Source organism: Aedes albopictus, chromosome 2, assembly GCF_035046485.1.
Source record: "Aedes albopictus strain Foshan chromosome 2, AalbF5, whole genome shotgun sequence".
NCBI classification, from domain to species: Eukaryota; Metazoa; Arthropoda; class Insecta; order Diptera; family Culicidae; genus Aedes; species Aedes albopictus.
In genome coordinates this window covers 274662989-274675780 of record NC_085137.1, presented here as the reverse complement: position 1 = coordinate 274675780, position 12792 = coordinate 274662989, and the positions used below count along the sequence as shown (strand labels likewise).

Below are 12792 nucleotides of genomic sequence, written 5' to 3'. Positions count from 1 at the left end.
CCGGAGGAATTTCTGAAGAAATTCTGGGAGGAATTTCTGGAGGAATCTCCACGCAGAAAAAAGCATGGTAAAATCAAAAATATTCCAGGTAAACTCAAATAAATTGTCAATTTGTTCTGGCAACAAAAATAAAACTGTTTGGAGCAAATCGAACGTCACATTTGAAGCAAATTCAATCCATTTTTGAAACAAACATGTATCTTCTGACTGGTTATGTTAGAAACAAATGTAAAAATTTTTGTTTTTTTGTGGCAGGTCGGCCCTACGGAAATATTTGTTTTCCAATTAAATTTCCAAAATTATTTCCTTCTCTAGGAAAATCCACTTCCCGCGTGGCACTTTCAATGCCAACATCATGTAGATAACATACGCTCCCGAAATCAATGGGATTTCGTGGAAACTTTTGGTGAAACTTGCCTTTTTTGCAAGAGGAAAACTTGTTTGGTGATGCAGCTGGAACTTGAGAGTTTTGTTTATGTTCTCGACGGCGGAACGGGGGGCTCTTCAATGGGTATTGGAGAAATCAATATGTAATTGAGTTTGTTTTAAAAATTAATATTTTAGTTTTAAATATTTTATCAGTTTACTGAATAAACATGAATATTTTTGTTTCAAACGAACGAAATTTGTCTCCGTGTTTGAAGCAAATTCAATCCATTTTTGAAACAAACATGTATCTTCTGACTGGTTATGTTAGAAACAAATGTAAAAATTTTTGTTTTTTTGTGGCAGGTCGGCCGTACGGAAATATTTGTTTTCCAATTAAATTTACAAAATTATTTCCTTCTCTAGGAAAATCCACTTCCCGCCTGGCACTTTCAATGCCAACATCATGTAGATAACATACGCTCCCGAAATCAATGGGATTTCGTGGAAACTTTTGGTGAAACTTGCCTTTTTTTGCAAGAGGAAATCTTGTTTGGTGATGCAGCTGGAACTTGAGAGTTTTGTTTATGTTCTCGACGGCGGAACGGGGGGCTCTTCAATGGGTATTGGAGAAATCAATATGTAATTGAGTTTGTTTTAAAAATTAATATTTTAGTTTTAAATATTTTATCAGTTTACTGAATAAACATGAATATTTTTGTTTCAAACGAACGAAATTTGTCTCCGTGTTAGTCTCTGTAGGCTAGGCAACCCCTGGGATGAGATGCAGGTAAGAGTGCATGTTTTCTTAAGCCGTGGCAAAACCCTATTCTAATATTTGGCGATCCAACGAAAAAGTAGCCTACAGTTTTTAAGAATAGATTTTTTTTCTTGGATGTCGAGGGAAGTTCCATCGGCGTTTGAACAGAGAAAAAAAAAATCTCTCAGATGCAAAAGTAACAATTTGGTTCACACCGCTTCGATCGTTGATGGTATTGCATTTCACTATCCACTATTCGCCGAGTCGATAGGCAGAGTAGAGTCCATTGGCGTGCGCGCATATAGCTAGATACATTGTTTTAATTCGCACTGTGAACAAGTGGATGATAAAAGGCACACCAAGAGTAGAAAAAAGTTGTTTGCGGGCCGAGCAGACTCAATGTTGCAGAGCAGCGCGGAAACCCAGGCAAGCGACAAGCGGAAAAACGAACAAAAAAGACTACCGCGGAAAGTTCCGGACGAAATATAAAAAACACGTCGTTATACTCGAAGCACGTTTTACAAAGTAATTTTATTCATCTTTTTATTTTGACAGATATGTTTTCCTCGATTGGGCAATGGTTCATCCATGGTAGGCCAGGTAGGCCCGACAAAGGGGTGACGGTTGAGTACACTCTTAATACCCCCCGTCAAGCCGACAGCCCGAGCTTGTCCCGAAGGTTCGCAAACTGAGGTCCTGGTAGGGCCTTAGTCATAATGTCAGCTACTTGAAGATTGGTTGGAACGTAGGATAGCTTGATAACGCCTCTCTGGATCTCGGTTCTGATGAAATGCCAACGTACATCCACATGTTTCAACCGTTTCGTAGGCTTCTCCTCCTCGGCCACTCGGATGCAAGCTTGATTGTCCTCCAGAATGTCAGTTGGTTCGTCCAGAGTCCTGTGTAGATCTTGCAACACCATTCTCAACCAAATCGCCTCCGTTGCTCCTACGCTAAGCGCTACGTATTCGGCCTCTGCCGAAGAGAGCGCAACCGATGTCTGTTTGCGTGACGCCCAGGATACCAGGCATCCATATACGTAGAACAGGAAGCCTGATGTGGATCTACGGTCACTAACATCCCCGGCCCAATCCGCGTCGACATATCCTTGGAGCAACTTACACTCACCACTTCGCCGAAACACCAGCTTCGCACCCAGTGTGCCTCGGATATAGCGCAGAACCCGTTTAAGGTGGCTCCAGTGCTCCTCCGAAGCGCAACTTTGGAAGCCACTAAAGTAGTTTACCGCAGCGCTCAAATCAGGTCGTGATGTAGTCGTAGCATACATTAAGCAGCCGATCAACTCCCGGTACGGCTTATCAGTTTGCTCGGCCTTATCCGTACACTTCGTCAGCTTGAGTCCGGTTGCTATCGGCGTCCTTGTTGGCTTTATTTATTTATTTATTGTGATTACCTCCATCTGACAAAATGTCTTAATGAAGCTTAAAAATAAAAAAAAAATGCCTCATATCGTACAATTAATTAAAAACATTGGTCATGAACAAAAACAACTAACTCATGGTACGGAAGTATGACGTAAATCGTTGCTGGAGTGTGGAAACAGATACATTTAAGTCGAAAATGTGAGCTACGGTGTTGAAAGTTTCCGACATAAAACGAACAGGGTCGTGCTGTCCATAAGCGGTGTTGCGACCTTCCAACCTGAGGAGGTTTTGCCTCCGGAGCGATCGTGCTGGAGCATTTATGTTTATTCTGGCCAAAAGTTGAGAAGAATCAACGCTGCCGTTCAGTAACTTGACCACGAACATAGTCTGCGCGGTTCGGCGTCTATTCTCCAAAGTGTCGATTCCCAGTAGTTGACAGCGATCATGGTAGGGAGTCATGTGTTGATCATTTTGCCAAGGAAGATTCCTCAGCGCGAAACGCACGAACTTTTTCTGGATTGATTCGACGCGAGATATCCAGGTGGTTTGATAAGGGCACCACACGACGACGGCAAACTCAACAACACTCTTCCATATTGAAGCGGTTCAGCAGGCTTTCCAAGTATTGCTGCTGGCTGATGCTCAGTACACCTGCCGCTCTGTCATACTCGACCGATAGTCCGAGAAACGTCTTCACCTCATTGAGATCAGTCATCTCAAACTCCCGCTTCAGTCCGTCCTTCAACGTCGATATCAATTCCAAGGAACGACATGCAATTAGGATATCATCAACGTATATTATCAGCAGCACCAGTTCTCCGTTTTTCACTGCCGTGTAGAGACAACTATCCGCTTTGCTCTGGACGAATCCGAGTCCGGTGACGAACTCATGAAACCTTGAGTTCCAAGCCCGAGAGGCTTGCTTTAGGCCGTATAAAGAACGCTGCAATTTCGCCACAAGCCCCTTCGTCTCGAATTCATTCGGCAGACGCATGTAGATCTCCTGGTCCAATTTGCCATTTAGAAAAGCCGTCTTAACGTCAAGCTGGTGTATAAGCATCCCTTCAAAGTTTGCAACTGCCAACACCATTCGCAGGGTCGTCAACCTGACTACGGGCGAGTAGGTGTCTTCGTAGTCAAATCCTTTTTGCTGGAAGAAACCTCTGGCCACCAGTCTAGCCTTATGGCGACCGCTTCCCTCAACGCCGTGCTTAAGCTTGAACACCCATCGACTATCGATTGCTTTCCGTCCTGGTGGTAACTCCGAAAGGGTCCAAGTCTGGTTGCGGGCCAATGCATCCATCTCGGGGGCTATTGCCGCTTCCCATTCTGGCCAATCACTCCGCTTCTTCAGCTCCTCGACAGTATTCGGTACGTTGTCCACGAAATTCTCTGCACACATCGCAAGGCCGCATGACATCTCATATCCAAGCTCATAACAATCGAACCATTGTGGCTCCCTTCGTGTTCGACCACTCCTCCTTGCAACAGGTTCTGCTGGTACTCCGGGAACCTCCGCATCAGCAGCGACCGGGTCTTCCTCATCGTCATGCACGGAACCGAATTCCTCATCACCATCGTTCAAATTCGCTGATCGATCACGATTTCGCTGCAACTCGACTTCAACTGGTTTCGTAGGTACGTTGTCTGGCGCCCGTCTGCTATCCGGACTGCCACCGAAGAAAGAATCCTCGTCGAAAACCACGTCCCTGGCAACAACTACCTTCTGCTTCTCGTCGTCCCACAACCGGTACCCGTTCACGGTGTAGCCAACCATGTACAGCCTTTTACTTTTGGGATCAAGCTTCGTCCGCAATTCCTTCGGTATATGGGTGTGAGCGACACATCCGAAGACCCTCAGCTTCGCCACATCCGGCCTACGGCCGGTCCACAATTCGTATGGGGTCTTGTTCTCCCCTACCGCCGAGGTTGGACATCTGTTGCACAAGTACGCCGCCGTGTAGACCGCCTCGCCCCACATCTCTTTACCGAATCCGCTTTCCGCTAAAACAGCACGAGCACGCTCCATCAGGGTCCGATTCATGCGTTCCGACACGCCATTCTGCTGTGGCGTGTATGGCATCGTTGTCTCCATCGAAATACCCTTCTGCCAGCAGAAAGTACGCATCTGGTTACTGACGTACTCGCCGCCATTGTCTGTCCGCAGCCTGGAAATTCTCGTTCCGAACCGTGCTGTTACAAGCGCCTCATAGTCTCGAAAGTGTTCGAAGACTTCGTCCTTCGAGGACATCAAGAAAATGACTGTGAAGTGGGAAAAATCATCTATGAAGGAAACGTAGAATCGTTTTCCATCCCATGTATGCGGCGTCATCGGCCCACACACGTCACTGTGGACGAGCTCCAATGGACGCGAGGAACGCCTATCCTCGCTAGAAGTGAATGGTTGCTTCGCAATTTTCCCGGATAGGCACGGTTCACAAACAATCGTGGCACTGTTGAACTCCGTCAGCATCAAACCGTCAACCATACCGTGCCGCACCAGTTGCCGAAGGCTGTCGCACCCTACGTGCCCGTACCGCTGATGCCAGAGAACCGCGTTCCGTGATACTTTGCCAGTTACCATGGCGGATCCCATTTCGCTCTTCTTACAATAGACATCTAGTTCGTATAGCTTGCCCTTGAGCCAGCCGACCGCTTGAACTCTTCCGTCCTTGGTGATCAGGGCTCGGTCGTCCGAGAAACATACCTGGAATCCGGATCTGGTAGCTCGCTTGACGGAGAACAGATTACAGCTTAACCCGGGCAAATACAAGACGTCCTTCGCCTCGCATTTCTTCGTTCTGCCGTCGATAGTCACGTACATCACCACGTCCCCGCAATATTTCGCCTCTAGCTTCTGGCCGTTAGCAACGACAATCTCGACGGGAGGCGACAGTTGCTTCATCGACACGAAATAACGGGAATCGTTCAACATATGATCGGTGGCACCGGAATCAAGGTACCAACCAATCCTCACTACCTCTTCGGCGTCCGACGCCACGAATGCCACTTCCGGTTTGTCTTCAGCACCCAGGTTCGCATTTTGCGCATTACGATGCACTTCACTCTTCTTTTTCGCCCTATTCTGGCTCTTCTCGTCGGAGTCCACTTTCACTCGACAATCGGCCTTCTTGTGGCCGACTTTCCCGCACTTAAAACACTTCATCCTGCTTCGGCTGTGCTTGCTCGACATCGCTACCCCTTCACTTCCGCTTTCCAGTCCAGCCACTTCCGAATTCCGTCTCTTCATATCGACGTCCAGAAGCCGCTTCTTAACAAACTCCATGGTAACGCCCCCCGGGAGCGTTTCTATGGCGGTGACGACGGAATCGAAAGACGTCGGCAGCGTCAGCAGCAGGTGACACACTGCATCCGACTCCTCCACATTCGCGCCACTCTCTTTCAGCTCCCGGATGAGCCTGTCGAAGCGTAGAAGATGTTCCGGCAGCGAAGCACTACCTTTGTCGGAATACTTCAGCGTCAAAAGTTGCTTCCGAATTATCAGCTGTCCCGCTACTCCACGACGCTCGAACACATTCTTCAGCGTCGTCCAAATCGCCTTCGGCGTCGCACAGTCCTTTATCAGCTCGAGCTGATTGTCCGCGATCGCTTGCACTATCAACGATTTGCACTTTTTGTCCAACGCTCTTCTTTCCTGCACTTTCTTCTTTTTCTCCGCACGCACCGCCGCGGTGTCGTCCTGCAACTCGTGCAACTCCTCGATCTCTTCCACCTCCCGCTGGAGGCAATCCAAAAGGTCGAATGTATCGAGTATGCACTCCACTCGGAATTTCCAATTATGGAAACCGGTGCCATCGAACGCGACGATTCTTGCCTTTTCCTCCATCTCCGGGCCAATAACCTGCAGAGCAGCGCGGAAACCCAGGCAAGCGACAAGCGGAAAAACGAACAAAAAAGACTACCGCGGAAAGTTCCGGACGAAATATAAAAAACACGTCGTTATACTCGAAGCACGTTTTACAAAGTAATTTTATTCATCTTTTTATTTTGACAGATATGTTTTCCTCGATTGGGTAATGGTTCATCCATGGTAGGCCAGGTAGGCCCGACAGAGGGGTGACGGTTGAGTACACTCTTAATAAATGTCAAGGCCATTGGTTGTTTTTTTCTCTTCATTTTTTCAATCTTTTTTTTTGTATGAACATGCCTGCACGCGATACACGTTAGAATAACAAATTTCGAGCCACAAAGAGTGTAAGTTTCATGGTTTGAGAAGAGCTTAGCTTAAATATATTTTGGCAAAATGAGCTACGATTTTGAGAAAGCGTATCTGCATGAAATGTCGTTTACATTTCTCACCAACTGAAGTTCGAGCTAGAAATTAGGAATTTGAATTTTGATAGGCAAAGTGCCCTCACTGTCCAGCGTAGGAAATTGCGAAATACGATACGTGAGTAGATATAAGGGCTTCTGCGAATTTTTGTGTACCGTCGGAGAGCGCGCGAAGATCTGAACATTTGTCAGCGTAGGTTGGCGAGAGTGTGGGCTGAGCTTCAGATGGAAGATATAGTAAAGGAGACGTCGAAAACAGGATTATTGCATCTGTACAACCGTTTGAAATTGCTCAAAAGGACATATGCCACTCGAGATTGCGCTAATGAGGCGAATTGGATTTTTTCCAAGGTTGTCCAAACATATTTAGCGAATTTCGTGGAAATCGAACCTTTGCCTACTCTCCCAGACTCACCCAATTTGGTTGAGGTGGAGGGTGCAGCGAGCTTAGAAGCTCAAGCAGCATTAGATCGCGATTTGATCAATTTGGCGCCACCTGCTCTAACATTGGCTGATTTGGGAGAACCAGTTAGGGCGATGTCAATTGTATCGGACCATAACGCGTTAGAATTTGTCAATTTACCAGTGAACCCGATAAGTGGCGTTGATGTGGATTCGCAAGAACGAGTTGAAGTGGTGCCGGTGGTGTCCAATACCGGAGCAGTGCCCCGGAGTACACGTTATGATATTTCGTCGACAATAGCAGTTTCGTCATCGTTACCTAGGTGGTGCGAATAGAAACGGTTTTATTTTTCAAGCTAGCTAACACACACCTACACACTCCCGGCACACAGCTTGTGAACACGCACGGGCGTTCAATTTTCTTGCAACCACCTCTCTCAGCGCGGTTGTCAAACACGCCGTCGCGACGCTGTTCGGAAATGGTAAACATGATCAATCCACCATCATTCCGATTTTTCTCTCGTGTTCAAAGTTTATTATTTTGCATTCGTGATGGAAATTTTGATGGATAATTGTGACAAAATTAGCTAAAATAGGCTCAAAACAATGTTTATCCTTCTCCTCGCTTTCCAACGGCTTGGCAGAGCAAAAGAGGATAACGTGACAACAGTTTTGATTATATCCGCAGCACCTAGATAACAATACTCTTCAATCAATCACACTGGTTCAACAAGGTTTAACATAACCTCCATCTTCAATGTTTGGCTCCCAATGTTTGGCTCCCGCTGAGAGATCATATTGAGTCAGTCCGCGACACTCAGATCGTTACCAACAATGGTGACAACATCGTCGGCAAGTGTTTCGTACGTGAGGGTTACGTCCCTGGGACAGATGCCTCCCATCTGGTCCACCCCGCGATACCAAGTGTCTTGTAGTGTTCAGCAATCGCGTCACGTTCGTTTCGATTCGGGGCGTTCGTTTGAGGATGAGCCAATCAATTTCGTTTCATCAGTGCCAGAAACCAGTGCCGTGTCAAGTACAGTGAGACCTAATGAGATGCAACGTAGTCAGCCTTGTGCGTTTTCGCGTTGGGATGGATTTCGTGAGAATCTTCCCCCCGGATCAGCGCGGAATATAGACTATTCAGAACTTTCAACGAGTCGGCTAGGTGAATATCCTCAAGTTCGATCGCTCTGGTCGGACCCTTGGGAACCCGAGCGGCAGCCACATCAAATCCCACGAAGCATTGCGAATGTTTCACCATCCAACCAATGGGACCTTCGCCACCATGATGTTCGGAATCGCGAAGATTTCGGCGATGATTCGTTGTTCAACCCTTTCGTTTCACAACGGAATCATACACCGATGTATTCGCACGGCGTGCCACATTCTTTACCACAGCCAACTCGGAGCACGGCCTTTTCGGCGCCGTTTGTTTCACAGCCCGGATTTCACAGTGGCCACTTTCCCACGGCGGGTATTCCCGCAGTCAGCTGGAGAGCACCACCGCTTCCGGTGCACACCCCCGCTCCAAGCATAAATCCTTTTCAGGATTTGGATTTCAACCCAATCGCAAACCGGGTGAAAACAGTTCCAGTGGTGAAATGGCCCATGAAATATGGCGGTGAAGACCGTGGGTCTCAACGACTTCCTATGGGAAGTGAGTGATTGGACAAAATCGGAACAAGTATCCGAATACGAACTTCTGCGTTCGTTTGGAAACTTGCTTACGGGTCGTGCCAAATTGTGGTTCACTAGTAATAAGCACCGGTTCAACACGTACTCGGAGCTAATTGCTAATTTGAAGCTCACCTTTAGGCACCCCGATTTGGACCATTTCATTTTGCTGGACATTTACCAGAAAAGGCAACAGAAGAACGAGACATTTTTGGAATTTTTCTTGGACATTGAAAAGAAATTCAAAAGTCTCACAGCACCCGTATCTGAGATCGAGATTGTACAGGCGGTACGACGGAATCTCCGCCCAGAATACAAACGTGCATTGATTGGTAGAGAGATGTACGACCTGTATTCGTTACAGATAGCGGGGCAGGAGATAGACGCTACCAATACATACCTGTTTATTAAACCGCAAAATACCTCGCAGACTAATGCGGTGGAGATTACTGAAAAACGTTCAGGAGGTTTCAACCATGGTAACACCGGAAAAGGACCTTATTCGAAATCTTTTACCAATAAAAGTCCCAACGCAAACCCGAATAATACGACACGCCGAGGTCATGTTTCCAATCAGGGAGGTGGAAGTGGAAAATAGTGGTCGAGGAAGGAATCTAACCAAGGAAATCCACCAGGGAAGACCCCGAGCAAAACTTCTACTGAACAAAAGAAACCCTTCGCTGAAAAAAACAAAAGGTGGTTCTAAGAAACCCATGAATGTAGAGTCCAAAATCGAGGAATACGTTCCTCTCAACGATAAGTTCGTATGTTTTAACTGTCGCAGTCAGGAGCACCTGACCTACCAGTGTACACAGCCATACAAGGTACATTGTCAGGTATGTGGATTCAAAGGCTTCCCCACACATCGGTGCCCGTTCTATGCAAAAAACTCTGCGCGCCGAAGGGAGACCGGCACAGTGAAGGAGCATTGAAGAGCATCGATGAAATTCTATTTGCGCTTGGGTACGATCAGACGCCCGACAACGAACTTCTATACAAGCCTGACCTAAATCCAACATCCGTTCTCACGGTTTTGACTGACAACCGACCCTTCCTGAATATCTCGCTTTTCGGCCGGACAGTTAAGGCGCTTTTGGATAGTGGCAGCCAAAAGACCTTGCTGTCCGATAAAACATCGCCTATTTGGAGGTTGAGTAGCACGAAAATACTCCCTTCAAATTTGACTCTAACAAGTGCTTCTGGTGATCCCTTACCAGTCGCAGGTCGAGTTAACCTCCCGTTTACTATAGGGGATAAAACCAGAGTTCTAGAATCCACCATAGTCGAAGATCTGCCAGTCGACTGCATCGCAGGAATAGACTTTTTTGATGCATTTGACATTCATATATCAGTGGACAATATGTTTTTGTTCCAGATAAATGTCGAAAAATGCCCGACTTCCTCTCCTGAACTCGTCGAGCTTAGCTCCGAGCAGGATCGAGAGATAAACCGCGTCAAAAGTCATTTTAAACCAGCTATGTCCGACCAGCTTGAGGTAACCTCGCTGGTCCAACACACCATTGAACTGAAGGACGAATTCAAGAGCGTCGCTCCAACTCGTGTTACCCCTTTTCCATACTCTCCGTCTATTCACAAAGCGCTCAACGAAGAGATTGATAGGCTTCTTGCTCTCGGCGTAATCGAAGATTCAAACTCAGACTGGGCTCTGAACGCGGTGCCGATAAAAAAAGCCGAACGGATCTATTCGATTGTGTCTAGATGCGCGTAAGCACAACACAAGAACAAAGCGTGACGCGTATCCCCTGGCGCATGTTGGTAGAATACTGGGAAGACTGGGAAAAACACGATATTTGAGCACGATCGACCTTAAAGACGCCTTTCTCCAAATACCTCTATGTTCCGAATCCAAACCTCTGACTGCGTTTTGTTTTCAAGGAAGAGGTATGTTCCAATATACTCGCCTCCCATTTAGTCTAACGAACAGTCCGGCTACTCTTTCGAGACTTATGGATAAGATTCTAGGGGCGGGTGCACTGGAACCACAAATCTTCGTCTATCTCGACGACATTATCGTTGCCAGTGAAACCTTTGAGGAGCACATTAAGCTTCTCGAGGAAGTAGCTAAAAGGCTGCGAGAGGCAAATCTATCGATCAACCTACAGAAGTCGCAGTTTTGCCGTTTTGAGGTCCCGTTTCTGGGATACCTTCTTTCCTGCAACGGACTCAAACCGGATCCGTCGAAGGTGCAAGCAATCCTTGATTTCGAAGCTCCGGCTTTTCGGGCCCGTATGAAGTTGATCACCAATATTAACTTCTTTTCCCGATCAGCCTAGATAGCTGTGTAGTGTCGGTAGCGGTTAGTTCAACTGGCTAAGAATAGCACTACGGACCGCCTATTCCAGTGGTAGGAATCCACTAATCAGGTGACCCCTAATTCATGGTGCAAGAAGGGTCTGAGAGAGCGATAAGTTTTTTTTTCGCAAACACTCAATGCCGCACAGCAGAACTACTCCGCCACGGAGAAGGAAGCCCTAGCAGCGCTTCTACCGATTGACAAATTCCGCGGGTATATCGAAGGATCGCATTTCACCTTAATCACGTACGCGTCCGCCCTGCAGTATATTCGTAACAATAAGTGGCGTCCGGCTTCACGATTAAGTCGATGGAGTCTAGATCTTCAACATTTAGACATGACGATAGTGCATCGTAGAGGTATTGATAACGTAGTACCCGATGCGCTGTCACGCAGCATTTGTGCTACAAGTTCATCCGAATCAAGAGTCTCGTTCGACGAGCTAATCCTAAAAGTTCAGGACGAGCCAGAGCTACACGCAGAAAAAAGCATGGTAAAATCAAAAATATTTCAGGTAAACTCAAATAAATTGTCAATTTGTTCTGGCAACAAAAATAAAACTGTTTGGAGCAAATCGAACGTCACATTTGAAGCAAATTCAATCCATTTTTGAAACAAACATGTATCTTCTGACTGGTTATGTTAGAAACAAATGTAAAAATTTTTGTTTTTTTGTGGCAGGTCGGCCCTACGGAAATATTTGTTTTCCAATCAAATTTACAGAATTATTTCCTTCTGTAGGAAAATCCACTTCCCGCCTGGCACTTTCAATGCCAACATCATGTAGATAACATACGCTCCCGAAATCAATGGGATTTCGTGGGATTTGGTGAAACTTGCCTTTTTTGCAAGAGGAAATCTTGTTGGGTGATGCAGCTGGAACTTGAGAGTTTTGTTTATGTTCTCGACGGCGGAACGGGGGGCTCTTCAATGGGAATTGTAGAAATCAATATGTAATTGAGTTTGTTTTAAAAATTAATATTTTAGTTTTAAATATTTTATCAGTTTACCGAATAAACATGAATATTTTTGTTTCAAACGAACGAAATTTGTCTCCGTGTATATTCCGATTTTCGCTTCGAGGATGATCAGTTGTGGAAATACGTTGGCGTAGACGAGGAACCCTTCGACCTTAGATTTGAGTGGAAGCTGGTGCCTCCTCCGGCGAACCGCAATAAGATTGTTGAGAAAGAGCACGTGGAAAGCTTTCACCTCGGAGTCGAAAAAACCTTTTTTTTTTACGGCGTCAGACACCAGGAAATGGATTCAAAAGTGTCAAATCTGCAAAGAAAGCAAGCCAGCGTATGTACCGACCATACCCGAGATGGGTAAGCAAAAGATTGCCGATCACCCTTGGCAGATAATCGCTCTGGACTATGTCGGTCCACTCCCGAAAAGTAGAGCAGGCCACATGCATATCCTGGTAGTGCAAGACCTATTTAGCAAGTGGTGCCAGTTGCACCCGATGCGACGTATAGAGTCGGGGAACCTGCGCAAAACTGTGCGAGAGGGTTGGTTTCTGCGGAACTCCATCCCGGAAATAGTTCTCACCGACAACGCCTCTACTTTTCTCTCCAAGGAATTCAAGGCATTGC

General features: G+C 46.5%; 1 protein-coding gene across 1 annotated transcript; it reads right to left on the bottom strand.

The window, feature by feature from the left end:
* Positions 1 to 1775: 1775 nt before the first annotated feature.
* LOC134286569 (uncharacterized) lies at positions 1776 to 2414 on the bottom strand. The gene has a single exon (XM_062848200.1). The coding sequence runs from the start codon at positions 2412 to 2414 to the stop codon at positions 1776 to 1778; it is 639 nt and encodes a 212-aa protein (XP_062704184.1).
* Positions 2415 to 12792: the final 10378 nt, after the last annotated feature.

Coding starts and splice junctions, on each gene's coding strand:
- LOC134286569 (XM_062848200.1), bottom strand. CDS start 2,414: ATGTATGCTACGACTACATCACGACCTGATTTGAGCGCTGCGGTAAAC.